The sequence below is a fragment of the Ranitomeya variabilis genome, chromosome 4 (genome assembly GCF_051348905.1).
Source record: "Ranitomeya variabilis isolate aRanVar5 chromosome 4, aRanVar5.hap1, whole genome shotgun sequence".
Taxonomy (NCBI): domain Eukaryota; kingdom Metazoa; phylum Chordata; class Amphibia; order Anura; family Dendrobatidae; genus Ranitomeya; species Ranitomeya variabilis.
Window position 1 is genome coordinate 696,602,005 of NC_135235.1, and position 27,657 is coordinate 696,629,661.

Genomic DNA, 27,657 nt, shown 5'->3' on the forward strand with positions numbered 1-27,657 from the left:
ATGGGTGAAAGAGGGTGTCTGTTTTTATATTTTAATTACCGTACATGTTTTTAATGTGTTTCTTTATTTTTACTTACAGTGTTAGTAAACGGGTGTTTCATAGACACCTCTCTATTACTAACCCTGGGCTTGATGTCAGCTGTGATTTTTGACAAATCACAGTTGTAATTATACTTACAGCCCTGGCAAAAATGAAGAGACCACTGCAAAATGTCCAGTTTGTCTGATTTTTCTCTTTCTAGGTATATTTTTGAGTAAAATGTAAATTGTTCTTTTATTCTATAAACGTCTGACATGTCTCAGAATTTTCAAGAAATAAATTTAGTATTTTTTTCTAACAAAGAAAAATGGTCAAAATTAAAAAAAAACAGTGCTTTCAGACCTCAAATAATGCAAAGAAAACAAGTTCATAATCATTTAGAAACAACAGTACTAATGTTTTACCTCAGGAAGAGTTCAGAAATAGTGATGAGTGAACGTGCTCGCCACTACTCGTTACTCGCCCGAGTATCGGGGTACTCGGCGAGCAGCGAGCATTTCCGGTACTATTCGGCGGTAACTGCAGTCTCCACCCAGAAGTTTTAGCGGACTTTAGAGACCCAATCATGGTGCAGAGATTGTCTGCCAGGCCATGAAACGCGGCAGCCATCTTTGTTGTGTCGTGCAGTGATTGGCTGGGCCGTACAGCATCATCCCAAGTATAAGAGACCTGGTGCCGCCCTGCTCGCCGCATTCTGTTCCTGTTTCAGCGAGAGTAGGGAGAGCTGCTGCCGAGATAGGGTCAGAATCGTGGTTTTAGAGTGTAGGTCTGCAACTCTTACATCCACAACTCCTCAGAAACCAAAAGTCCTTTTTAGGGCTAATTTGTGGGTCCCGATATTGCAGCACTAGGTAGGCAGGGCATAGCATATCCACATGAGTGCAAGGCCTGCAGGCACTGTATGTGCGTCCATTGCTCCCACTGCATCCCTCCCAAAGCTCCATAACTGCCTGCAGCTGCAGCTTATTTACTGTCTATATATTTATTTTTCCTTCATTTTTTTCAAAAATCCCCCCCCCCCCAAAAAAAAAAAAAATACAGTCTGTTCTGTCATACTGAGGCCTGTTGAAAAGTTATAGTTTGTCAGGCATACGTAGCATAGTTGTCTGTGCGACCCTTGTGCTCCCTTTTTTTTGGTGTTTTAAATTCACTGAAAAAGGCCTCATATATCTGCGTGCTCCATGTTTGGTCATTGGAGGCCGGTGTACTTATTTTTTGACTGTGTGATAGTCAAATTCTATACAGCACTATTTCGTATAAAAAAAATTCAAAGGCTACAGATTTGCCAGTGTGGTGTTTCCGTTACAGCCGTCATATATCTCTGTGCTCCAAGTTTGGGCATTGGAGGCTGGTGTACTTATTTTTTGGCTGTGTGATACTCAAATTCAATACAGCACTATTTTGCATAAATTAACTTAAAAAAAACATGAATACAGTCTGTTAGGTCAGGCTGAGGCCTGCCTGGTGTTTGGGTTTGAAAAATCATAGATTTGCAGGCATACTGATCACATATTATTTCGCTACTAATAAAGACATTTGTGTTGAGCATTTGAAATAGTGCAGTAGTCCATTTAAAATGGTTAAGGCAAGAGGCAAAGGACGGGGAAGTGGACGTGATGGTGCATCCATAGGATGAGGCCGTGGGCAAGGTGAAAGTGGGCAACAACAAAGACCCACATCTTCTCGCTCGACATTCCTGTCCCAGTTTCTAGGGTACCGCAGCACACAACTATTGAAGCCAGAGCAGTGTGTAACGGTTGTTGGTTGGATAGCGGATAATGCTTCCAGTCACTTAGCCATCACCACCACCACCTTGTCTTTCACACGGTCAAGTCTGAGTAGCCGTGAGTGAGGCCAGGATATTCCTCACCCTGATCCTCCTTCCTCCCACCATGCCGAGTACCCTGAGACAACTGATCCCACACTTGGACACTCTGAAGAGCTGTTCAGTTTTCCATTTCAAGATTCAGAAATCTCTGCAGGTCAACTTGAAGTGGGGAAAGATGAGATCGCATGTAGAGCTGCCCAAAGCTTTGACCAGCCCCAGTCACACGAAGGCAATGGTGGGAAAGTGTCACAAGAGGTGGACCATGATGAGACCTAATTTCTAGAAAGTCAGGAGGAGGAGCAAGGTGCACATGTGGAAGACGAGGTGGTGGATGTCATAGTAAATGACCCAAGCTGGCAGGAGGACATGCGTAGCGAGGACAGCAGCACAAATGGGGAAGGAGGCATATCCCCCAACAGGCAGGAAGAAGCAGTGTGGTGGCCACAGACAGAAGGCGTGCATCCGTTCCCTGTAACACCAACATGAGTGAAGTTGCCATTCCACCTGTGAGATCTTCCCGAGTCTGGCTATTTTTTAAAGACTCTGCCGATAACCCTAAACAGGCCATTTGCAGCACCTGCCATGCCTGCTTCAGCAGGGCTAGCAAAACAACCAGCCTGACCACCAGCATGATCAGGCACATGCAAGCAAAGCACCTGACTTTGTGGGCCGAACCCCAGGCTCGAGGACCACTGCATGCTGGTCACACCACTGCTTCTTCCACTGTTTTGCATAGAAGCCAATCCCTAGTACACCGTGCATGTGAAGATGCCTCTAGCCCTGCACCTCTTGTGGCCCACAGTCAAGCAGCACCATCAGCAAGCCCGTCCACGTCCTTGACCCAGCACAGCATTCAGTTGTCTATAACCCAGTCTTTGGAACACAAGCAGAAATACCCAGCCAACACCCCACAGGCCACAGTCCTCAATTCTATTATTTCTCTTCTGCTTGTGCTAGAAATGCTGCCTTTTAGGCTTGTTGAGACGGAAGCATTCCGCAACCTGATGGGGGCGGTCATCCCAAGGTACTCGGTCCCCAGTCGCCACTATTTCTCTCGGTGTGCCGTACCGGCATTACACCAGCATGTGTCCCACAACATTACCCGTGCCCTCAACAATGCTGTTACCGGGAAAGTCCACCTAACCACGGACACGTGGACAAGTGCTTGTGGGCAGGGACGGTACATCTCAATGACGGCACACTGGGTTAACATAGTGGAAGCCGGGACCCAGTTGGACCTTGAGATGGAACACATCCTCCCCACGCTGAGGATTGCTGGCCCTATGTCAATCAGGGTTGCCCCCACAGTCTACAGCTCCTGCACCTCCTCCTCCTATTCATCCTCCATCTCTGAAATCAACACATCAGTCAGAAGCTGGAAGCACTGCAGCACTGCCTCAGCCAAGCGGCAACAGGCTGTGCTGAAGATAATCTGCATAGGTGACAAACCGCACAATGCAGAAGAGTTGTGGACAGCGCTGAAAGAGCAGTCAGATGTTTGGATGACACCGCTGAACCTACAGCCAGGCATGGTCATGTGTGACAATGGCCGAAACCTGGTGGCGGCTCTGAGGCAAGGTGAGCTCACACACGTACCTTGCTTGGCCCATGTGCTTAATCTCTTGGTTCAACGTTTTCTGAAAAGCTACCCGGAGCTGCCGGATCTGCTAGTGAAAGTACGCTGTCTGTCTGACGATTTTAGAAAGTCAGCTACAGCTTCAGCCGCCCTTGCCGTGCTTCAGCAGCGTTTTCAGATTCCAGCTCACTGACTATTGTGTGATGTCCCCCATCCCCACGCGCTGGAACTCTACGCTGCATATCTTGGAAAGGAGCAGAAGAGGGCCGTTGTTGACTACCAACATTAACAAGGCCGTCGAATTTCAGGTCAGACTCCACACATAAGACCTCAGGAGTGGACATGGATGTCAGACATATATAACATCCTCCAAAACTTTGAGGACTGCACTAAGATGGTGAGTGGCGATGATGCCATAATTAGCATCACTATCCCGCTTCTCAGCATTCTGAAAAACTCTCTGCTCACAATCAAAGAGGATGCATTGCAGGCGGAGCACGAGGACATGGAGCAAGGAAACATACAGGGGGATTACACTCAGCCCAGCCTCATGTCTTCTCAACGTGGATTGGTAGGCAATCAGGAGGAGGAGGAAGAACAGGAGCTACTTTCATGTGCTATAGATGGTACTACAAACACATCTGTATTAGCTTCTGTTCAGTGGGGATGACCTGAGGACAGGGAGGAGGAGGAGGAGGACAGCATCGTCAGTCGTCCTGTTGATGAGGACACGGAAGTCTTGCCTGTTAGCAGTCTGGCAGGCATGGCTGACTTTAAGTTGCACTGCATTTCACGTGACCCTCGGATTATCAAAATTTTGGGTGACACTCATTACTGGTTGGTGACACTTCTAGACCCACGCTACAAGGAGAACTTTCAATCTCTTCTGCCTGAGGCAGAGAGGTGTACTAAAATTTTGCAGTACCACAGGGCCCTTGTAGCGGAATTACTTAGAAAATTCCCATGTGAGAACGCTGGCAGCAGACTTCAAGAGTTTGTTGTACAACCAAGGACTCCAAGCAAGAGAGAGACAGAAGTACAATCCAGCTCAGGCAGGGGAACAATGGCCAAGTTCTGGGACAGTTTTCTCAGACACTCCCATCGTGGCGGCACAGAGGCAAGGGGTGCTGTCACAAGAAGTGCAATGTTTGGGAAGATGGTGAGGGAGTACCTTGCAGATCGTGCAAACATCCTCCGGGATTCCTATGTGCCTTTGAATTATTGGGTATCCAAGCTGGACACGTGACATGAACTGGCTGTCTACACCTTGGAGGTCCTGGCCTGCCCTGCTGCTAGCGTTCTGTCAGAGAGGGTTTTTAGTGCCGCTGGTGGAATTATAACAGAAAAGCGCATCCGCCTGTCAACTGAAAATGCTGACAGGCTGACTCTTATAAAAATGAACAAGGCCTTGATTGGGAAAGACTTCTGTACACCACCAAGTGAAAACAGCAAAACATAACCTCAAATACATTCTCTCTTTTGGGGAGGCGTATTCTTATGCACCTCTTCACAACCCAACATGGGTATACGCTTACAGATTTGGTCTGTTTGTTCTTATCCTCCTCCTTATCCTAATCCTCCTCCTCCAGAACCAATATATCACCAGCGTGAACGTGGTCTGTACGGTGCATTTTGGCCAAGGATGCTCTGATGGCACTCTTTTATTTTTTTTTAAAAAGGACAACACATTGGGGAACTGGGCATGACATTACATTGGGCCTACTTCTTAACTCGGTCTCCTGCAAACTGTCCTGTACCTGCCAGTAGATCACCAGGGTGAACGTGCTCTGTACTGTTATAGGCCAGTGAATTTTGGGCAAAGGGGCTGTGCTGGCAATATTTTTTTAAGTCCAAAAAGGACAACACATTGGGAAATTGGGCATGACATTACATTGGGCCTACTTCTTAACTCAGTCGCCTGTTGTGGATTCTTTTTTTGGGCTCCCTCTGGTGGTTACAAGTGGTACTGGGTGACTTTGGTGGGTTGCGGTCTCTGGTTTCCACCTGTCCATCATAGGCTGGGTGTTTCCTATTTAACCTAGCTTTCCTGTCATTCCCTTGCCGGCTATCAATGTAATCAGAGTGTCTCTGTTTGCCTCTGCTACCTGCTCCTATAATCTGCTGGACAAGCTAAGTTCTGATTTTCTTGTTTTTTGTGTTCTGCCTTATCATGTTTTTAGTCCAGCTTGCATACATATGAGTCTTTGCTGCTGGTTGCTCTAGTGGGCTGAAATTACTCCCCATGTACCATGAGTTGGCACATGGGTCCCAGTAATTTCAGGATGGTTTTTTGAAGAAAGGGTTTTTCGCTGACCGCCTAGATCTCTTTTGTATCCTTCTGCTATCTAGCTTTAGCGGGCCTCATTTTGCTAAAACTGTTTTCATACCTGCGCATGTGCCTTCCTCTTAATTCACCGTCATTATATGTGGGGGGCTGCTATCCCTTTGGGGTATTTCTCTAGGAGGCAAGAGAGGTCTGCTTTTCATCTTCTAGGGGAAGTTAGTTCTCCGGCTGGCGCGAGACGTCTAGAGTCCCCGTAGGTACGTTCCCCGGCTGCTGATAGTGTTTGTGTTAAGTTCAGGATCGCGGTCAGCTCAGGTTCCATCACCCTAGAGCTTGTCCTATTTTTGTGCTTGCCCTTTTGGTGATTCCCTGCCATTGGAATCATGACAGTCGCCTGCAATCTGTCCTGTATCTGCCAATAGATCACCAGGGTGAACGTGCTCTGTACGGTGCATTTTGGCCAAGGGGCAGGGCCGGACTGGGACTAAAATTCAGCCCTGGCATTTGAAGTCACACAGGCCCACTTGTCGCCTGGTGACTGTATAATATCTTTGTACAATTGTAGGTTACAAGAAGTGAGGGGAGTGTAACACGACTATATAACATATAATTACAGCTGTATCCAGCATTACAGCTCAGTCCCCATAGAATGTAATGCAGCACAGCACCCATAGAATGTAATGCAGCACAGCCCCATAGAATCCTGTAATGCAGCACTGCCCCATAGAATTTAATGCAGCCCAGCCCCATAGAATCATGTAATGCAGCACTGCCCCATAGAATCATGTAATGCAGCCCAGCCCCATAGAATCATGTAATGCAGCACTGCCCCATAGAATCATGTAATGCAGCCCAGCCCCATAAAATCATGTAATGCAGCACTGCCCCATAGAATGTAATGCAGCCAGCCCCCCCCCCCTACAATCCAGTTATCACCCATTGATATGTAATAATAAAAAAACAAAGTCTACTCACCTTTCCTCTTGCCCCGCGCTGCTGCTCCTGGCTCCGGTCTCAGCAGCTGCAGTCTGCCCGCCCGGTCACACAGCAGGTGCGCTATGATATGACGTCATCGCGCACCCACAGTGTCAGCGGCAGGCAGAGCGGGGAATGATGGGAGAGGGAGCGTCAGCAGACGCTCTCTCCTCCATCATTGCATTCAACTGTACCGGTGTCTATGACGCCGGTATAGTTGAATGCGGGGCCGGGAGTGTGCTGACAACGGGGGGAGTGTGCCGACAACGGGGGGAGTGTGCTGACAGCGGCACACTCGAGTGGCCCACTACTGCCACCGACCCTTCTGGCATTTGCCAGAACTGCCCGATGGCCAGTCCGGCCCTGCCAAGGGGGCTGTGATGGCACTCTTAGTTTTTTTAAAAAGATCCCACATTGTGGAATTGGGCATGACATTCCATTGGGCTGACTTCTTAACTTGCTCTCCTGCAATCTAAAATGTTCCTGCCACTAGATCACCAGGGTAAACATGCTCAGTACTGTTATAGGCCGTTAATATTTGGGCTAGGGGCATGCGATGGCACTAGTGTACTTTTAAAAAAGGTACTGTCGGGGTCGTCACGACAATAACCCTCATTCACCAGTCATCCCAAATTAAAGTATGAGCAGAGCATTTGGTACCGGGTAAGAATGAGTCAGACAAATAGCTGGTTCAATCTCAGTTGATGCTCGTGCGTCTACCAGTATCGGCCACGATCACAGCAACTGCGTTTATTTCCGGATACACAGTACTATATTGTGTGTTAGGAGAAGGAATGCATTGGGCGGGGTTTAAGCAGTATATGTCTAGTATTCAGTCTTTCTGATTTGTCCTGATGTCTCCTGGCGAATCCTCCTTTCTTCACATTCCTCAAGTTTCAATTTAAGAAGAAATGATACTTCTTTCCTCAGAGACAAAAAGTAGGGCAAAGGTGAATACTGGCAGCCATTTTAAATACAATTACATCTACATTAGCTAGCAGATGGGAAAAACTTATTGTTTCACAGTATAAGAATACAACAGTACAAAAAGTGTATGAAGATATATCTTTTCACCTTGACAGTACCCCCTTTGGGGAATTGTTTGGCAGATCATGCACTGCATTACAAGTCTCAGAGACCCACACCACTACATTGGCCCTAATTCTTAATTGTCTCCTGCAATGTCTCTTCCTTATCTCCGACAACATGACCTGGGTGAACATGCTTTGTATTGTTATAGGCCCGTGAAGTTTGGGCATGGGTGGCTGTGATGGCAATAGTATATTTTTAAAAAAGGTACCCCCCATTGGTGAAACCACATCCTTGATAGCAAACACTTCACATTTGTGTACCTTAAAGAGCTCACTGGAAAAGCTCCTTTTTGTGTTGCCTGGTTGCGCAAATTGGACACAATACACTTCATATAAATTTGATAATGCAATGATGTTAGTTTGGTTCAGTAGTTTATTACAAATATTTCTTTGTCCACTATATTAGTTTCTCTCCTTGAGAGCGATAACTTTGGCTGCCTCAAATGTACAAATGGCGAATATACAAATGGCGATTTGTAAACAAGATTGAAATACTGTACACCGAATGCATTCAGACAATCACATAGCTGCATGTCTTGTAAAACATTTACAAATGTGACAGACAATGCTCATAATGCTCATAATGCACCATGTTGATAAATGTTTGTTTTCTCACTTCAGAAACAGTTTGAAGCCTCTATATGTTTGCTGTTTGTCGTTGTAAAACATTAAGGTTTACTGAAACTCTGCCTGTGGTGGTTTGATCTAAATCCTTGTGGTTTTTATTTTCTAGTGGTTTATGGCCACTCGTCTGATGACTCCATGATATCTCAGTTTAATACACCCGTGAAAGCTGGTCACTTGAAGGTCTGGGTGAAACTAGAGTTACTACATAGTGTAAATCACTATATAAGACCAGAGAAACATGACTAAGACAGATACCAAAACTGGGGTACCTGTACATGTACAGTGTGCTGATACCTGCATAATTGGGGACGCCCATGCAGTGTAGGTAATCTCAAAGGGGTTCTCTGTCGGTGTTGCTTCTCGGATATTCCAGACGGATGATATTTAAAAGCCTCTTGGTGATGATCTAAGTAGACTGTATGAAGTTAATCTTCATATATACACGTAATCAGTATATCTATGTAATCCTTATATGTAATCATTAACTTTTCTATGTTATTGGTAACATATACAAAAATGTACGCACTCACACTATTCAATCTTAATATTCCTTGATTTTTGTAGTTTGCAATGAAATTGCTTTGTATTGCTAGGATTAGACTTTTTTAAAGCCGTATCTGAACCTTAGTGTTAAAAACATGGCAAACACAATTGCCAAATTTCCTGTAAATAATTCTGCAAAGAGGGAACCATCATACCATAAAAAATACGAGTGGATTTTCATGGGCACATCCAGTATGTGTGTTCCAAGGCCTAATGGGGTGCATATGACTATGCAGCAGGGCTGGCCTTGCCGCCAATGTGTAAAACAAAGGAGTACGGAGTACAAAATGCATATTGTGAAGTGGATTTTCATGGGCCCATCCACTATGTGGGTTCAAAGGCTTATTGGGGTGCATATGAATTGGTAGCAGGGCAGGCCTTGAATTCAATGCAACACTTTTTCAGGAGTCCCCCCTGGACATCTTATGACAGGGGTACTGTGGTGCGTCGTAATTCTTGGCAGCCCATCCACTCACAGCATAGGCTACACCAGCTTAGGAGACCCACTGTTTCATATTGGCCCTTTAAGAAGATTAATGCCGCCTGATGCCAGTAAAAATAGGCTCTGTGACTTTAAGAGTCCCTCCTTTATAAATGAAACAAGATGGGTCTGCTTATGTGTCACACACCACATGGCCAGTTAAATGTTACAATGACATTTCCCAGTGAATGCATTTGTAGTGGTTGAAAGCAATGTTAAAGTTGAAAAACGCTTCAAAAACGCTGCGTCTGAACTAAGCCTAAGGCTGCCGTCACACTAGCAGTATTTGGTCAGTATTTTACATCAGTATTTGTAGCCAAAACCAGGAGTGGAACAAATAGAGGAAAAGTATCATAGAAACACGTCACCACTTCTGCATTTATCACCCACTCCTGGTTTTGGCTACAAATACTGATGTAAAATACTGACCAAATACTCCTTGTGTGACGGCAGCCTAAGAGGGAGAGGAAATTTTCGGCCTGGGGTTAAATATTTGGCCTTACAGGCCAGCAAAACCCATTTTGGTTTCGTTTTAATGTGTTTTTTGTGGCACCAGGAAAAATGGCATGAATCTCGGAAAAAAATTATTAAGGCTGTGAACTAGGAGTCAGGAATTTTTTCAGGGGCGATCCCCATGATGTTCCTGTGTCTTTTGAGCAGTGTTTCCATCATTTTTAGACCTTAAAAGGACCCCCGGGGGAGATCGTAGTAAAAGTACTTGGGTCTCCCATAGACTTATATTGGGTTCGCTGTTCTGGCCGAGTACCCGAGTATTCCAATTTGCTCGACCCCATCACTATTCAGAAATTAATATTTTGTGTACTAACCATAATTTTTAATCACAGCTTTCATGCATCTTGGCATGCTTTCCAGCAGTGTTTCACACTGCTTCTGGCGCAAAAATGTAAGCAGTTCTTTGTTTGATGGCTTGTGACTATCCATCATCCTCTTGATTCACAGGCCAACAAAAAACAACTTTTTTTATGTTTCTTTGATGAAAATAGGCAAATATTACTAATTTTGGGTCGAGAAACTCAAATATACCCACAGAATTGTTTAATTAGCTCTCGTTTTTTAGATACACGCCATGGATGTATGTGCTGTAGGTAGCGAGAAGCATTCATTACAAGAGTATAAATTGCACACAAATGTCATGTTCAAACTTGAAATATTGTTTAAAATATGATTAAAATAGCAAGAACACAATACATTAACTGAACACAACAGTTCAGACAAGACCTATTCACGAGAACGCTTTCTTTTTGCTTGTCTATTGAAGTTTTCTTCTGGTACATCTCTGATTAATGTCCAACAGTAGTCTGCAAGCATGGAAGCATTCCACTTGCCCTGATATCTTTGTTCCATATTTAAAATATCTTGGTGGAATCGCTCACCATGCTCATCGCTTACTGCACCACAATTGTCCGGGAAGAAATCCAGATGAGAGTCCAGAAAGTGTATTTTTAATGACATGTTGCAGCCTAATTTATGATACTTCGTAAGAAGGTTATTCACAATATCAACATAGTTATCAACTCGTCTGTTTCCCAAGAAGCCACGTACAACATCTCTGAAGGCTTGCCATGCCGCCTTCTCATTGCCTTGTAGGATCTCGTCAAAATTTCCATCCCTAAGTAGGTCACGAATTTGAGGACCAATGAAGACACCTTCTTTCACTTTAGCATCACTGAGTTGTGGAAACTTCCCTCTGAGGTACTTAAAAGCATTTCCTTCTTGGTTCATTCCCTTAACAAAATTTTTCATAAGACCAAGTTTAATGTGTAGCGCCGGCAGAATGATTTTACTGCGTTCAACAAGTGGACAGTGTTGAACATTCTTAATTCCAGGACACATTTTGTCCCTTGTAGGCCACACTTTTATATTGTAGTGAGAAGATCTAGCACGGCTGTCCCACTCACATAGGAAACAGCAATATTTTGTGTATCCCAACTGCATGCCTAACAATATTGCAACCACTTTCAAGTCTGCACAGATCTGCCATTGGTGGTCACTGTATTTTATTGCGTCCAGAAGCAGTTTCATATTGTTGTAGGTTTCTTTCATGCAAACAGCATGGCCTACAGGAACGGAAGGAAGAACATTTCCATTGTGCAATAGTACAGCTTTTAAACTAACCTTTGAACCGTCGATGAAAAGTCTCCAATCTAGTGGGTTGTACTGAACATTCATAGCGGACATTAAACCATCAACACTGGTGCAGAAAACGAGATTGTCTTGCTTTTTAAAATAAACATGTAAATCTCTTTGTCGATGCCTATAGGCAGTCACTTTAACATTGTACAGTAGAAAGTTCCATTGTTTTAATCTTGAAGCCAGAAGCTCTGCCTTTTCTTTCGACAGGTCCAGGTCGCGTATCAGATCATTGAGTTCACCCTGAGAAAGCAAATGTGGTTCATTTGATGCAGACTGTGAATCATATTCAAGATCTTGTGATGAACTTCCGGGCGATTCTTCCTCCTGATCTGATTCCAGTACATATTCCTTTGGAGGGCGAGGAACGGGAAGATCTTTCCCATGTGGGACTGGTCTTATAGCCGAGGGGATGTTAGGGTACTCAATAGTCCCCTTCTTTTTTCTTGACATGCCATGCTGAAGAGGAGCAACCATGCAGAAATAGCAGTCGTCTACATGATTTCTTGGCTCCCTCCAAATCATTGGCACACCAAAACGCATAGAACGTCCTTTATTCTTCAACCATGCAACCAGATTTACTGAACAACTATTGCAGCAAATGTGTGGAGCCCAGGGCTTCTCCTGATCACCAACCTTTACACCAAAGTAATGATGGTAAGCAGTCTTCACAAGTGGAGTAATTGGTCTTCTTTGGTTGGCAAATGTCACATAACCACACACGTAACAAAAATTGTTAACAATATTTGCACATTTACGAGGCATTTTCAAAGTGTAAATTCTCTCCACAAAATTACTGCAACAAGAGAAAGAGACTTCAATTAGTACAAACTATGCAGACACAATGAATAAAATGGCTGACATTGGTTCAACAGGTCTGTAATCAGGTTTACCAATACACATTTGTTGAAAATTCAAAATTTCCCTATTTTCCTGCATAATAATCTTAACCCCTTCCCGACATGTGACGGTATAGTATGTCACATGTCGGGACCCCCGCTTTGATGTGCGCTCCGGCGGTGAGCGCACATCAAAGTCGCGACATGTCAGCTGTTTTTTACAGCTGACATGTGCGCGCAATAGCGGCGGGTGAAATCGCGATCACCCGCCGCTATTAACTAGTTAAATGCCGCTGTCAAACACAGACAGCGGCATTTAACTACCGCATCCGGCCGTGCGGCCGGATATGAGCGCATCGCCGACCCCCGTCACATGATCGGGGGTCGGCGATGCATCAGGAAGGTAACCATAGAGGTCCTGGAGACCTCTATGGTTACTGATTGCCGGTGGCTGTGAGCGCCCCCCTGTGGTCGGCGCTCACAGCACACCTGCAATTCTGCTGTGTAACAGCGATCTTATGATCGCTGCTGCATAGCAGAGCCGATCGGGCTGTGCCTGCTTCTAGCCTCCCATGGAGGCTATAGAAGCATGGCAAAAGTAAAAAAAAAAAGTTTAAAAATGTGAAAAAAATAAAAAAAACATAAAAGTTTAAATCACCCCCCTTTCGCCCCAATCAAAATAAATCAATAGAAAAAACCCCCAACCTACACATATTTGGTATCGCCGCGTTCAGAATCGCCCGATCTAGCAATAAAAAAAAAGCATTAACCTTATCGCAAAACGGCGTAACGAGAAAAAAAATCGGAACGCCAGAATTACGTTTTTTTGGTCGCCACGACATTGCATTAAAATGCAATAACGGGCGATCAAAAGAACGTATCTGCACCAAAATGCTATCATTAAAAACGCCAGCTCGGCACGCAAAAAATAAACCCTCACCCGACCCCAGATCACGAAAAATGGAGACGCTACGGGTATCGGAAAATGGCGCAATTTTGTTTTGTTTTGTTTTTTGCAAAGTTTGGAATTTTTTTTCACCACTTAGGTGAAAAATAACCTAGTCATGTTAGGTGTCTATGAACTCGTAATGACCTGGAGAATCATAATGGCAGGTCAGTTTTAGCATTTAGTGAACCTAGCAAAATAGGCAAGCAAAAAACAAGTGTGGGATTGCACTTTTTTTGCAATTTCACTGCACTTGGAATTTTTTTCCCGTTTTCTAGTACACGACATGGTAAAACCAATGATGTCGTTCAAAAGTACAACTCGTCCCGCAAAAAATAAGCCCTCACATGGCCAAATTGACGGAAAAATTAAAAAGTTATGGCTCTGGGAAGGAGGGGAGCGAAAAACGAAAACGGAAAAACGGAAAAAGCTCCGGGGGTGAAGGGATGACATGTATCTCAGCAACAAGAGCTAATAATGATTTTTAAGTAACATATTCGTTTTTAGGATGCTAAAATTATTACAAACCAGCTATTTTCATTTCAGACACATTTTCACTGTTGGCCAGTGTTACATTCCAGAGGTTTCCAGTGGGGTTCAGGTCTGGAGAATGGGCTGCCCATGGCAGGGTTTTGATGTGGTGGTTTCTTAATTTTGGCCAGAGCTGTATATATTACCCCAGTTGCCACTGCACACATGCAATCAGGAAGAGCTGAGTCGATGCTGAAGAATTAGCGCTTCTTAGGGTATGTTTCCACGGTCAGGAAACGCTGCTTGTTTGACACTGCGCAGAGCTGCAGCGTCAAACAAGCAGCGTCCAGATGTTCCAGCATAGTGGAGGGGATTTTATGAAATCCCGTCTCCACTATGCGTGGAAACCCGCACGCGGCGGCCCTGCGACTCCGGACATGCTGCGCGTCTTTTCAGATCGCAGCATGTCCGTACACCTTGCAGGGACGCAGCGTCCCCGCAAGGCATATCACAGGGCCCTATGGGAGCGAGCGATCATCCCGGATGTGAAGAGTTAACACATCCGGCATGATCGCGTCGCAGAAAGGGGGCGGGGCTTCGCCGCTGCGGCGATACCGCCGGCCATCCTGACAGTGGAAATATACCCTAATAGATGCTCCATTTCTCGTGCGGCTTATTAGTGTTGGTAGGGGCCAATATCCATGGACCTTCACAGCTTTTTAATATCAGCCCTTAGCTGTCTGTTTTGCCGTAGCTGGTTATTAAAAATAGAGGGGGCCCCAATTAATTTTTTGGATGAGTCCACCCATTTTTTAATAACCAGCAAAGAAAAAGCAGACAGCTGTTCACTGATTAATAAGCTGAAAAGTTAAATCTTTATTGGGCCCTTCCCAGCATAATGAGACCAGCTCACAGTTAATGTGGTCTCGTACTTTCGCGTGGTAAAATGGGGGTAGTAAGCGGTAAAGGTGAAAAATAGAACAAAAAGGGGGTAAGCAGGACAATAGCCCTGAAAACAAATGTGGATAGTAAGATCACGTAAAATAACAGAGAATAAAAAGTAATAATAATCTTGAAAAAAGAGGCATAGGTCCAAATGTAGGAGGAGGTGTAGTAGGTGGATGAGCTTGAGGCGAATGTGGCGATGAAGGTGGAAGAGGCAGGGGATGAGGTATCCAACAGTTTTTTGGAGGATTTTTTTTTTTTTTAGGGACAGCATTTAAAAGAACATAGTATAAAATAAAAAAAGAACAATGTAGATACAGTAGTCGGATGTCCTAGTGGAGGAGGAGATGTAGGTGGACATTGCAGTGTAGGTGGAAGAGGCAGGCCATTATTTTGGTGGATTTTATTTCTCTTCCTTTTTGGTAAGGCCCCAAAATAAAACAAATGGCAAATAAAATATAACAATGTCTGGGTGCAGATGGTACCTTTGTCTGGTTTGCCAAAGGCAAAGACAAGTCCTGTGGACTCCACTCCTGGTTTCTTTTAATGAAGGCGAGAGTGGCCACGTTGGCTTTGGACAGGTGGATGCGCCTATGTGTGATATCCCCTGCTCTGATAAACAAATGTTCCAACATTACACTTGCCACGGGGCATGCCGGCACTTCCAAGCCTAGGCCATGTGTCCAGTTTGGAAACCAAGAAGTTAAATGGGCAGACCCAACTTAGTACATGCAGACGTGTGGACATAGACATGTACTCTTCCACCATGTTGTTATAACACTGGCACCTGGTTGTATAGACCGTATCAGATGGTGGTGCTGGATGCTGTGTCATGCTGATGAATTTTTTTCACATTTTAGCCATGTTAACCCTCCCTTCTGAGGTGGTGCCACAGCTGCGTTGGCGACTTCCTCCTCCTCTGCGTTGTGTTTCTTCTGTCAGGTGGGAATGCCGTCAGTAGTGCCTCTACCAGCATGTGCTTGTATTCACACATTTTGCCATCCCGCTCCAGTGACGGAACAAATAATGGTACTTTGTCTTTGCAGCAGGGATCCAGCAGGGTGGCCACCCAGTAATCAGTAAGGAAGATCTGGGCAACTCTGCGGTCGTTGCGCAGGCACAGCAGACTGTATTGGCTCATTCCGCCCTCTCTCTGTTGGAGTCCCTCAAGGCTCTGGCCTGGGGCCCCTACTTTTTTCCAAAACACTTTTATTTGATTGGCCGGTTGAAATATGCTAATTTATTGAGACAGGTTTTTTGGGTTATCAGGAGTTGTAGGCCAAAATCATCAGTATTAAAACAATAAAAGACCTGACAAATTTCAGTTGGTGGATAATGAATCTATAATATATGAAAGTTTAATTGTAATCATTACATTATGGTAAATAATGAAATTTAACACTATATGCTAATTTTTTGAGAAGGACCTGTATATTGGACTCTTTTTCTCCAGAGCACCCCTGCCTAAGTATAGTGAGCACCCTTGACTTTTGTTTTGGTCCTCTTCGTGTCTTCACGCTGCGGCTCCAGCACAAAGTACTGCAGTGTGCAGGCCTCTCTGACCTTTCCCGGCGCCTGCGCACCACAGCGTGAAGACAAGAAGAGGAAGTCATCCTATTAAGATGGGAGGCCCAGGACCGGACCGCGACTTGGATCGGACCGCCAGCGTGAGTATAATATAACCTCTTTTTCTCATCTTTTAAGATACATTGGAGGCTTAACTACAGCATTACAGAATGCTGTAGGATAAGCCCCTGACGCTGGTGGGCTTAGCTTACCATCGATTTTGGGGGTGACAGGTTCCGCGGGGGAGACGGAGAGCGGGGGAGACGGAGAGCGGGGGAGGGAGACAATTTAGTAATTATACTCATCTATCTGACATTATCAGACGCCCACAGTGTCATCCCTTTGGGTCCTCACATGGATTGTGGGGGCACCGCCATTCCACTTGGTGAAAAGAAGTCCAGTGATGAAATGACATCTGCAGGGAGGTCACTGCTCTGGGGGGCACAGGATGGGGAAAAGTCACAATACCTAGAATAAAACAGAAAAAAAAATCATGCAGAAAACTGGATACAAGTAGTGGCTGACACCAGTGGCCACCGGGCTAATACTGACCAGCACAGAGTGCGAGGGGAGAATAAAGTCAGGGATCTGGAGACATTGTTGTAAAGCTGCTTCGCTCCCAGAGGTCATAGCTCAGTCATCAACCTGACAGCATGTGTCCCCAATAATATTAATGAGAACACATTTTATGTATAAAAAAAAACAAAAAAAGAAAAAAAAAAAACCCATCACCGACCCCTCACCACCAGGCAGAGATTCTCATGCTAAGTAATATCAATCCCTCAGATCTCCATCATCATTCATCCCCTCCCCTGTTCGCCCCACACACGTAGCACTATACTTTCCTGCACCCCCCACCGCAAGTGACATCACACACACTGACCTGCACACCACACAGACCCATGCGAGTAACATCAGCCCCATTCTCCCCAGGCAGCCCCATGCAAGCAACACCACCCCATTCTCCCCAGGCAGCCCCATGCAAGCACCCCCCCATTCTCCCCAGGCAGCCCCATGCAAGCAACCCCCCATTCTCCCCAGGCAGCCCCATGCAAGCAACATCACCCCATTCTCCCCAGGCAGCCCCATGCAAGCAACATCACCCCATTCTCCCCAGGCAGCCCCATGCAAGCAACATCACCCCATTCTCCCCAGGCAGCCCCATGCAAGCAACATCACCCCATTCTCCCCAGGCAGCCTCATGCAAGCAACACCACCCCATTCTCCCCAGGCAGCCCCATGCAAGCAACACCTCCTCATTCTCCCCAGGCAGCCCCATGCAAGCAACATCACCCCATTCTCCCCAAGCAGCCCCATGCAAGCAACATCACCCCATTCTCCACAAGCAGCCCCATGCAAGCAACATCACCCCATTCTCCACAAGCAGCCCCATGCAAGCAACATCACCCCATTCTCCCCAGGCAGCCCCATGCAAGCAACACCCCCCCATTCTCCCCAGGCAGCCCCATGCAAGCAACACCCCCCATTCTCCCCAGCAGCCCCATGCAAGCATCACCACCCCATTCTCCCCAGCTGCCCCATGCAAGCAACATCACCCCATTCTCCCCAGGCAGCCCCATGCAAGCAACATCACCCCATTCTCCCCAGGCAGCCCCATGCAAGCAACACCACCCCATTCTCCCCAGGCAGCCCCATGCAAGCAACATCACCCCATTCTCCCCAGGCAGCCCCATGCAAGCATCATCACCCCATTCTCCCCAGGCAGCCCCATGCAAGCATCATCACCCCATTCTCCCCAGGCAGCCCCATGCAAGCATCACCACCCCATTCTCCCCAGGCAGCCCCATGCAAGCAACATCCCATTCTCCCCAGGCAGCCACATGCAAGCATCACCACCCCATTCTCCCCAGCAGCCCCATGCAAGCAACACCCCATTCTCCCCAGCAGCCCCATGCAAGCAACACCACCCCATTCTCCCCAGGCAGACTCCCACTTACCTGATCTATGACTTTGGAGAATGACCCCCATAATACCCCAAATCTTGCACAAAAATCCTCGAAATCCAGCCATGACATCCACAGCCTCCTCCTGTCTGCTCTGCTCTATGGAGGAAGAGGCAAATCCTGCACAAAACACTCCAAAACCAAATCCTGCACGAAATCCCGCCATGACATCCACAGCTTCCTCGTGTCTGCTCTGTCTGCTCTATGGAGGAAGAGGCGCCGCCCCTTCCGGTCACATGGGCAGAGGTCCTTTAGCCGACTTGGATTTAGCCTCTACCATAGTGATGGGCAGTCCGGCTCTTTTTGGTGATCCGGCTCTTTCGGCTCCGCTCACTATAAAGAGCCGGCTCTTTCGGCTCGTGAACCGGCTCTTTTTTTAAATAAAACTAGATTTTACACTGTCATCGTTCCCAGTCTTTGCCTGTAAAGTGACAGCCTCATGATACACCTGTATAAGTATTTAGTGAAGCAGTAAAGACTGGTTTTTAGCATTGCTGTTTCTGCAGATTGTTGGCTCTTGTGAACAGAGCCCGCGCTACTCGGTTGTAGTCCTAAGGCCGGGTTCACACTGCGTTAGCAGCAGCCTGTTCAGCACATACGCTAACGGGCTGCTGTTAACGCAAGTGCCGACGTTTACATTGCGCTAGCGCAGATAGATCATCTTCTAGCTCTATCTGCGCTAGCAGTGACGGACCCGGAAACGCTGCAGCCCTCGTCCCAGGGTCCGTCACTCAATGACGGCATATCCCTAGTGCACGCCCATTGTGGGTGTGCGCTACTGATGCGTCTGACATTGGAGTCAATGGCGGCCATAACGGACTGCGTTACACCGCGTTTATGCCGCTGTGTAACGTAGTCCGTCTAACAGATGCCACTAACGCAATGTGAACCCAGCCTAACCTGTATTACTTTGTAATATGCGCCGTTTTTTGTACACGTCCTTTCTGAATTAGTGAGTGCTGTGCTATATGTTGGTGCTGTATAAGATTGTAATTCATAAAAATAACGGCGTGCTGCAAGCACTGTGCTAAGGCTACTTTCACACTAGCGTCGGTACGGGGCCGTCGCCATGCGTCAGCCCGATGTACCGACGCACGTTGTGAAAGAAATGAACAACGAGGGCAGCGGATGCAGTTTTTCAACGCATCCGCTGCCCCATTGTAAGGTCCGGGGAGGAGGGGGCGCGGTCGAAAATGGCGGACGTGACGCACAAAAAAAGTTACATGGAACTTTTTTTGTGCCGACGGTCCACCAAAACAACGCATCCATCGCACGACGGATGCGACGTGTGGCCATACATCGCAATGCGTCGCTAATGAAAGTCTATGGAGAAAAAAAGCATCATATGCAGATAATTCTGCAGGATGCGTTTTTTCTCCAAAAGAATGCATTGCGACGTGCACCAAACAACGCTAGTGTGAAAGTAGCCTTACACGCACACTGTATACGCACACTGTACACACACATACACTGTATACATACACAATGTATACACTGTACACACACACACACTGTGCAAAGCATACGGAATAGTAAACTCAGTTTATTTCAACACAAAGTGGAACAGAAATGTATAAATGCTACTATACCATGGTATCAACTTCTCCTGCTGGTGGTGCACAGCACTACAAATCCCAGCAAGTCAAACAGAATATGGCACTGCAACCCTAGTTACATACCAACTTTATTAACAGTTAAGTTACAGTAAATATGATTGAGGTAGTATTACAGATAGAACAAGTTTAAAGAGATTGTCCATGACTAACATTGATGGCCTGGCCTTAGGGCACCGTTACACTAAACGATTTACCAACGATCACGACCAGCGATACGACCTGGCTGTGATCGTTGGTAAGTCGTTGTGTGGTCGCTGGGGAGCTGTCACACAGACCGCTCTCCAGCGACCAACGATGCCGAGGTCCCTGGGTAACCAGGGTAAACATCGGGTTCCTAAGCGCAGGGCCGCGCTTAGTAACCCGATATTTACCCTGGTTACCATTGTAAATGTAAAAAAAACAAATACTACATACTCACATTCTGATGTCTGTCACGTCCCCCGCCGGCGGCTTCCCGCACTGACTTTGTCAGTGCCGGCCGTAAAGCACAGCACAGCGGTGACGTCACCGCTGTGCTCTGCTTTTACTTTACGGCCGGCGCTCACAGTCAGAGCGGGAAGCAGACGCCGGGGGACGTGACAGACACCGGAATGTGAGTATGTACGGTTTTGTTTTTTTTTAACTTTTACGCTGGTAACCAGGGTAAACATCGGGTTACTAAGCGCGGCCTTGCGCTTAGTAACCCGATGTTTACCCTGGTTACAAGCGAACGCATCGCTGGATCGGTGTCACACACAACGATCCAGCGATGACAGCGGGAGATCCAGCGACGAAAGAAAGTTCCAAACGATCTGCTACGACGTACGATTCTCAGCGGGGTCCCTGATCGCTGCTGCGTGTCAGACACAGCGATATCGTATGGATATCGCTGGAACGTCACGGATCGTACCGTCGTAGCGATCAAAGTGCCACTGTGAGACGGTACCCTTACTGTAGGTGATCAATGTGGCGAGACGCTGTAGAGATGCGAGTGCAGCCCCAGCCTCCTGTGATGCCACGTGTGAGACCACCTCAAATGAAACCGTGCACTCTGAACTATGCAAAACAAATTCCCCAAACTATACGGTGGAATTGCTTCCCCACCTTCATTTTACCTCACTGTGAACTTTTTTTTTCCTGGTTTTTCAGGACATTATATGGTAAAATGGGCTCATTCAGAACTAAAACTTGTCCTGCAAAAAAAGAAACACAAAACCCCAAGCCCTTACAAAGGCTCCTGAAAGGTGTGGCAGAAAAAGAACAATAGCTGCAACATGAAGGGGTTAATCACCATGATTTGCAGATATTTTGGGTGCATTAAAAAGGTTGCAAAAGTGTAAAGACAAGAAGAGCTGCAGAGTGTCAGATAATTGGAGATGGCACAGAACTGCAGCCGTTATTAGAGGGAGGCAGGGAGCTGATAATAACAGCATGGCCACCTCTCCAGCACAAGCCTGGCCTGACGGGAGGCTACAGGCTGCACAGCTGCGGTACCTGTGTGAGGTGAATGCCCGGGTGCTGAGGGGAACAATACAGCGACACTTCAACCGCACCGGCTGTGCCTTCCTGGGGACTGATTTTGTGATCACATCACTGGACTCCCATGCATTTCTTTACACTCCACAGACTCACATCTCCCTCTCTGCTGTCTGCTCCTCCCACATGAGTCACAGTCACACTTCACTGAGCTGCTGAATCTGATAGGCTGCAGGCACCAGACAAGGAAGGAAAGAAAAAAAAAGATTCGGTTCACTCAGGCTGCAGAGCCGGCTCCCATCGTTCACAGCAGGGAGCCGGCTCTTTGTGTCGGCTCGTTCACGAACGACACATCACTACTCTACCATATGGGTTGAGCCTAGAGTGTATGGGCTCCTTCCAGGTCCTGACTGCAGCCCATACACTCTAGCCGGCTCACTACTGAAGATGCTAGACTGTATGGGCTCCTTCCTGGTATATATTATTGTAGATATAGACTGTACAGACTCCTTTCAGGCATATATTATTGTAGATATAGACTGTACGGACTCCTGTCAGATATATATTATTGTAGCTATAGACTGTACGGGCTCCTGTCAGGTATATATTATTGTAGATACAGACTGTACGGGCTCCTGTCAGGTATATATTATTGTATATACAGACTGTACGGACTCCTGTCAGGTATATATTATTGTAGATATAGACTGTATGGACTCCTGTCAGGTATATATTATTGTAGATACAGACTGTACGGGCTCCTGTCAGGTATATATTATTGTAGATATAGACTGTATGGGCTCCTGTCAGGCATATATTATTGTAGATATAGACTGTACGGGCTCCTTTCAGGTATATATTATTGTAGATACAGACTGTACGGGCTCCTGTCAGGTATATATTATTGTAGATATAGACTGTACGGGCTCCTGTCAGGCATATATTATTGTAGATATAGACTGTACGGGCTCCTGTCAGGTATATATTATTGTAGATACAGACTGTACGGGCTCCTGTCAGGTATATATTATTGTAGATATAGACTGTACGGGCTCCTGTCAGGTATATATTACTGTAGATATAGACTGTATGGGCTCCTGTCAGGTATATATAAGTGATGATATCAGAATGTATGGGCTCCTATCAGGTATATATATCATTGACGGTATCAGAATGTGTGGGCTCCTGTCAGGTGTATATTAGTGATGGTATCAGAATGCATGGGCTTCTGTCAGGTATATATTAGTGATGGTATCAGAATGTATGGGCTCCTGTCAGGTATATATTATTGTAGATATAGACTGTACGGGCTCCTGTCAGGTATATATTAGTGATGATATCAGAATGTATGGGACCCTGTCAGGTATATATTACTGTAGATACAAACTGTATGGGCTCCTGTCAGGTATATATTATTGTAGATACAGACTGTACGGGCTCCTGTCAGGTGTATATTAGTGATGATATCAGAATGTATGGGCTCCTGTCAGGTATATATTAGTGGTGATATCAGAATGTATGGACCCTTGTCAGGTATATATTAGTGATGATATCAGAATGTATGGGCCCCTGTCAGGTATATATTACTGATGATATCAGAATGTATGGGCCCCTGTCAGGTATATATTACTGATGATATCAGAATGTATGGGCCCCTGTCAGGTATATATATCAGTGATGGTATCAGAATGTATGGGCCCCTGTCAGGTATATATTAGTGATGATATCAGAATGTATGGGCCCCTGTCAGGTATCAGGTATATATTAGTTATGATATCAGAATGTATGGGCCCCGTCAGGTATATATATTAGTGATATCAGAATGTATGGGCCCCTGTCAGGTATATATTATTGTAGATATTGACTGTATGGGCCCCTGTCAGGTATTTATGCTGCGATTGTTCTCGTATGCTGATTTGGCATAAAAAAATAATCACAGATGTGATCTGCCCCATAGATTAACACTGGTCCGAGTGCCATGCGATGCTTTCTCACATAGCGCTCATCCGTATTCTACGCTAGTGTGACCCCGGCCTTAAACTTATGAAGCGACACAGACCACCTGCAGTTCAGCCACCATCAATATTTTAATTACAAGTTTTTCACCATCCAAAAAAATGCTAATTTTAACCTAGTTCCATAGGTTTCTTAAAGGGAACCTGTCACTAGGTTTTCCCCATATATAGTACCACCAGCACCTATATGGCCTTATACACACCCTTCTAGAGTGCTGTACCGTATATACTCGCGTATAAGCCGAAATTTTTTTGGGACAGAAAGAGACCCTCTCGGCTTATACTCGAGTCATTGTCGGCAGAGAAGCGGCGGCTGTCACATACTCACCTGCTCCTGGCACGGTCCCTGCATGTCCGATGGTCTCCGGGCAGCTCTTCCTGTGTTCAGCGGTCACGTGGTTCCGCTCATTAATGAATATGGACGCATAATGCTTAAGGCTATGTGCGCACGTTGCAGATTTGCTTGAGGAAATGTCTGCATGGTTAGTGCGTCTCTTAGCAGAAAACGCAGTGGAAATTCGGTACTTTTTTATGCGTTTCTGTAAATCGTGAGCGCTAAATAAAGATATATTAAAAAATAAATAAATAAAGGAATTTGATGCATTTCCTTATTCAAACTCTTCACGAGATACCCTCATTAATATTAACTAAAGACACACACACACCCATGTAGGAGCATTAACATAATTAACCTACATATGCTGTAAAAAAAACAACTAAGAAACCTGCGTGAAATGCAATAGGTTTATTTTTCAAAAAATAAAACCTGCATGGGCTCCCGCATAATTTTCATAACCAGCAGTGGGAAAGCTGACAGCTGATGTTACTATTCTGGAAAGGAGCCAATAACCATAAAGGTTCCCAGGCTATTAATATCAGCTCACAGCTGTTTGCTTAGCCTTTACTGGCTATTTTACAGGGGGACACAAAATATTGACATAAAATCCAACCAGCAAATGCTAGGCTGACAGCTGTAGGCTGATATTTATAGCCTGTGAAGAGGCCATGGATATTGGCAGCCCCACAGGCTAAAAACCATCAGCTCTCAGCCGTCGCAGAAATGGCGCATCTTATAGATGTGCCAATTCTGGCACTTAGCCTCACTCTTCCCACTTGCCCTGTAGCAGAGGGGTTCATAATTGTGCGGTTGATGTCACCTTTTTATTGTCAAGTAACATCAAGCCCACAGGTTAGTAATGGAGAGGCATCTATCAGACATCTCTCCATTACTAAGCTGGCCTAATGTCACCTTACAATACAAAGGTGACATTAACCCCTTATTACCCCATATGCCACCGCTACAGGGCAGTGAGAAGACAGAGGCTGAGTGCCAGAATTGGCGCATCTTACAGATGCACATTTACTGGGGTGGCAATAACCATGGTCCCTCTCTAGGCTATAATATCTGTCCTCAGTCACTGGCTTTCCCTCTGTGGCACAGAAAATTGTGCGGGAGCCCACGCCAGTTTTTTCAGTGAAAACATTATTAAATACATACAGGCCCCAAATTTTACACACACACTACTAACCGTATTAGTCACTGACCTATATAAGTCTAACTGTTCTGCAATGGTTTACTGTATGTAAACCATGTCTCCTATCCTGTCAGCCTCTGCAATGATTTAACAGAAGCCGACAAATTAACTATCAGCTATTCCGCTGTCCGTGTGATATATTATATATATATATATATATATATATACACATATACACACACACACACACACATACATACACACAGACAGTACAGACCAAATGTTTACACACACCTCATTTAAAGATTTTTCTGTATTTTCATGACTATGAAAATTGTACATTCACACTGAAGGCATCAAAACTATGTGGAATTATATACTTAATAAAAGTGTAAGGCAACTGAAAATATGTCTTATATTCTAGGTTTTTCAAAGTAGCCACCTTTTGCTTTGATGACTACTTTGCACACTCTTGGCAGTCTCTTGATGAGCTTCAAGAGGTAGTCACTGGGAATGGTCTTCCAACAATCTTGAAGGAGTTCCCAGAGATGCTTAGCACTTGTTGGCCCTTTTTGCCTTCACTCTGCGGTCCAGCTCACCCCAAACCATCTCGATTGGGTTCAGGTCTGGTGACTGTGGAGGCCAGGTCATCTGGCGTAGCACCCTATCACTCTCCTTCTTGGTCAAATAGCCCTTACACAGCCTGGAGGTGTGCTTGGGGTCATTGTCCTGTTGAAAAATAAATGATGGTCCAACTAAAAGCAAACCGGATGGTATAGCATGTCGCTGCAAGATGCTGTGGTAGCCATGCTGGTTCAGTATGCCTTCAGTTTTGAATAAATCCCCAACAGTGTCACCAGCAAAGCCCCCCACACCATCACACCTCCTCCTCCATGCTTCACGGTGGAAACCAGGCATTTAGAGTCCATCCGTTCACATTTTCTGTGTACAAAGACACGGTGGTTGGAACCAAAGATCTAAAATTTGGACTCAACTGACCAAAGCACAGGTTTCCACTGGTCTAATGTCCATTCCTTGCGTTATTTAGCCCAAACAAGTCTCTTCTGCTTGTTGCTTGTCCTTAGCAGTGGTTTCCTAGCAGCTATTTTACCATGAAGGCCTGCTGCACAAAGTCTCCTCTTAAGGGCTTGTTTCCATTTGCGAGAAACACGTCCATATCTCGCATGTGGAAACCAAGCTGTAGCACCGGCACTCCAGAGCGGAGCGTGCGGCCGCATAGGAACACATGGAGCTGCACGCTCCGCTCCAAAGTGCCGGCGCCACAGCTTGGTTTCCACATGCAAGATACGGATGTGTTTCTCGCAAATGGAAACAAGCCCTAACAGTTGTTGTAGAGATGTGTCTGCTGCTAGAACTCTGTGTGGCATTGACCTGGTCTCTAATCTGAGCTGCTGTTAACCTGCGATTTCTGAAGCTGGTGACTCGGATAAACTTATCCTCAGAAGCAGAGGTGACTCTTGGTATTCCTTTCCTGGGGCGGTCCTCATGTGAGCCAGTTTCTTAGCAGCGCTTGGTGGTTTTTGCCACTGCACTTGGGGACACTTTCAGTTTTCCCAATTTTTCAGACTGACTGACCTTCATTTCTTAAAGTAATGATGGTCACTCGTTTTTCTTTACTTGGCTGCTTTTTTCCTGCCAGAATACAAATTCTAACAGTCTATTCAGTAGGACTATCAGCTGTGTATCCACCAGACTTCTGCACAACACAACTGATGGTCCCAAACCCATTTATAAGGCAAGAAATCCCACTTATTAAACCTGACAGGGCACACCTGTGAAGTGAAAATCATTCCCAGTGACTACCTCTTGCAGCTCATCAAGAGAATGCCAAGAGTGTGAAAAGCAGTCAAAGAAAAAGGTGGCTACTTTGAAGAACCTAGAATATAAGACATAACAAAAAAGTGTGAAACAACTGAAATTAAGTATATAATTCCACGTGTTAATTCATAGTTTTGATGCCTTCAGTGTGAATGTACAATTTTCATAGTCCTGAAAATACAGAAAAATCTTTAAATGAGAATGTGTGTCCAAACTTTTGGTCTGTAGTGTATCTCTTTAGATTTTATATACACCTATACTGTGTGTATATATCTATTCTATTGTAACCTGTCAGTGTGATTTTACTGTACACTGCACCTGAATTGTCGGCCTTTCAAAGGACACCGTTGCGTATTTCTCGCAAGTCACACTGATGGCCCGTGTGGTGCGAGTTTTTCTTGCACAAATAGACTTTCATTGGTGAGTCTCGGCTGATATACGGTGCAAATCACAGCATACTGCAATTTCACTCGCACATATACGGCCGTGAAAAAAAAGTGATGGGAGATTAACATTGGTTCGAGTGCTATGCGATTTTTTTCTCGCAGCATAGCACTCGTCCGTATTCCTCTCTAGTGTGACTCCGGCCTTAAAGGGAAAATCATTAAAAATTTATATTTTTTTTAAATTTTTAAAATTTCTGATTTTTTACAAAATAAAGCAAAACATATCAACTCAAGTTTACCATTATCATAAAGTCTAATATAACACGAAAAAAAAAATTAATCTCAAAATCAATGGGATGTTGAAGCATTCCAGAGTTATTACTATATAAAGTGACACTGGTCAGATTTTAAAAAATTGGCCCCGCCACAAAGGAGCTAAGAGCTTGTACACGTGAACATTGTTTCAAAGGTGGCTTACCTGTCTCAGGCAGGTTTCACACCAGCGTTCGGCAGCCTTCTTCCTCCGTTAAGCCCCGCCCACTGC

General features: G+C 45.5%; 1 protein-coding gene across 3 annotated transcripts; it reads right to left on the reverse strand.

Annotated features, from left to right (window-relative positions):
- Positions 1–7,388: 7,388 nt before the first annotated feature.
- LOC143766413 (uncharacterized) lies at positions 7,389–18,545 on the reverse strand. 3 transcript variants are annotated; one of them, XM_077254085.1, is made up of 4 exons: positions 18,322–18,545; positions 16,916–17,008; positions 16,718–16,831; positions 9,865–12,392 (listed from the first exon to the last, which is right to left on the reverse strand). In XM_077254085.1, exons 3-4 carry the CDS (start codon positions 16,738–16,740, stop codon positions 10,685–10,687), a joined length of 1,731 nt encoding a protein of 576 aa, XP_077110200.1. In that variant the 5' UTR covers positions 16,741–16,831; positions 16,916–17,008; positions 18,322–18,545; the 3' UTR covers positions 9,865–10,684. The 3 variants fall into 3 exon arrangements, 2 of the variants coding, with proteins under 2 accessions (XP_077110200.1, XP_077110199.1); XR_013213564.1 differs by lacking the exons at positions 9,865–12,392; positions 16,916–17,008 and adding an exon at positions 7,389–7,623; XM_077254084.1 differs by lacking the exon at positions 16,916–17,008.
- Positions 18,546–27,657: the final 9,112 nt, after the last annotated feature.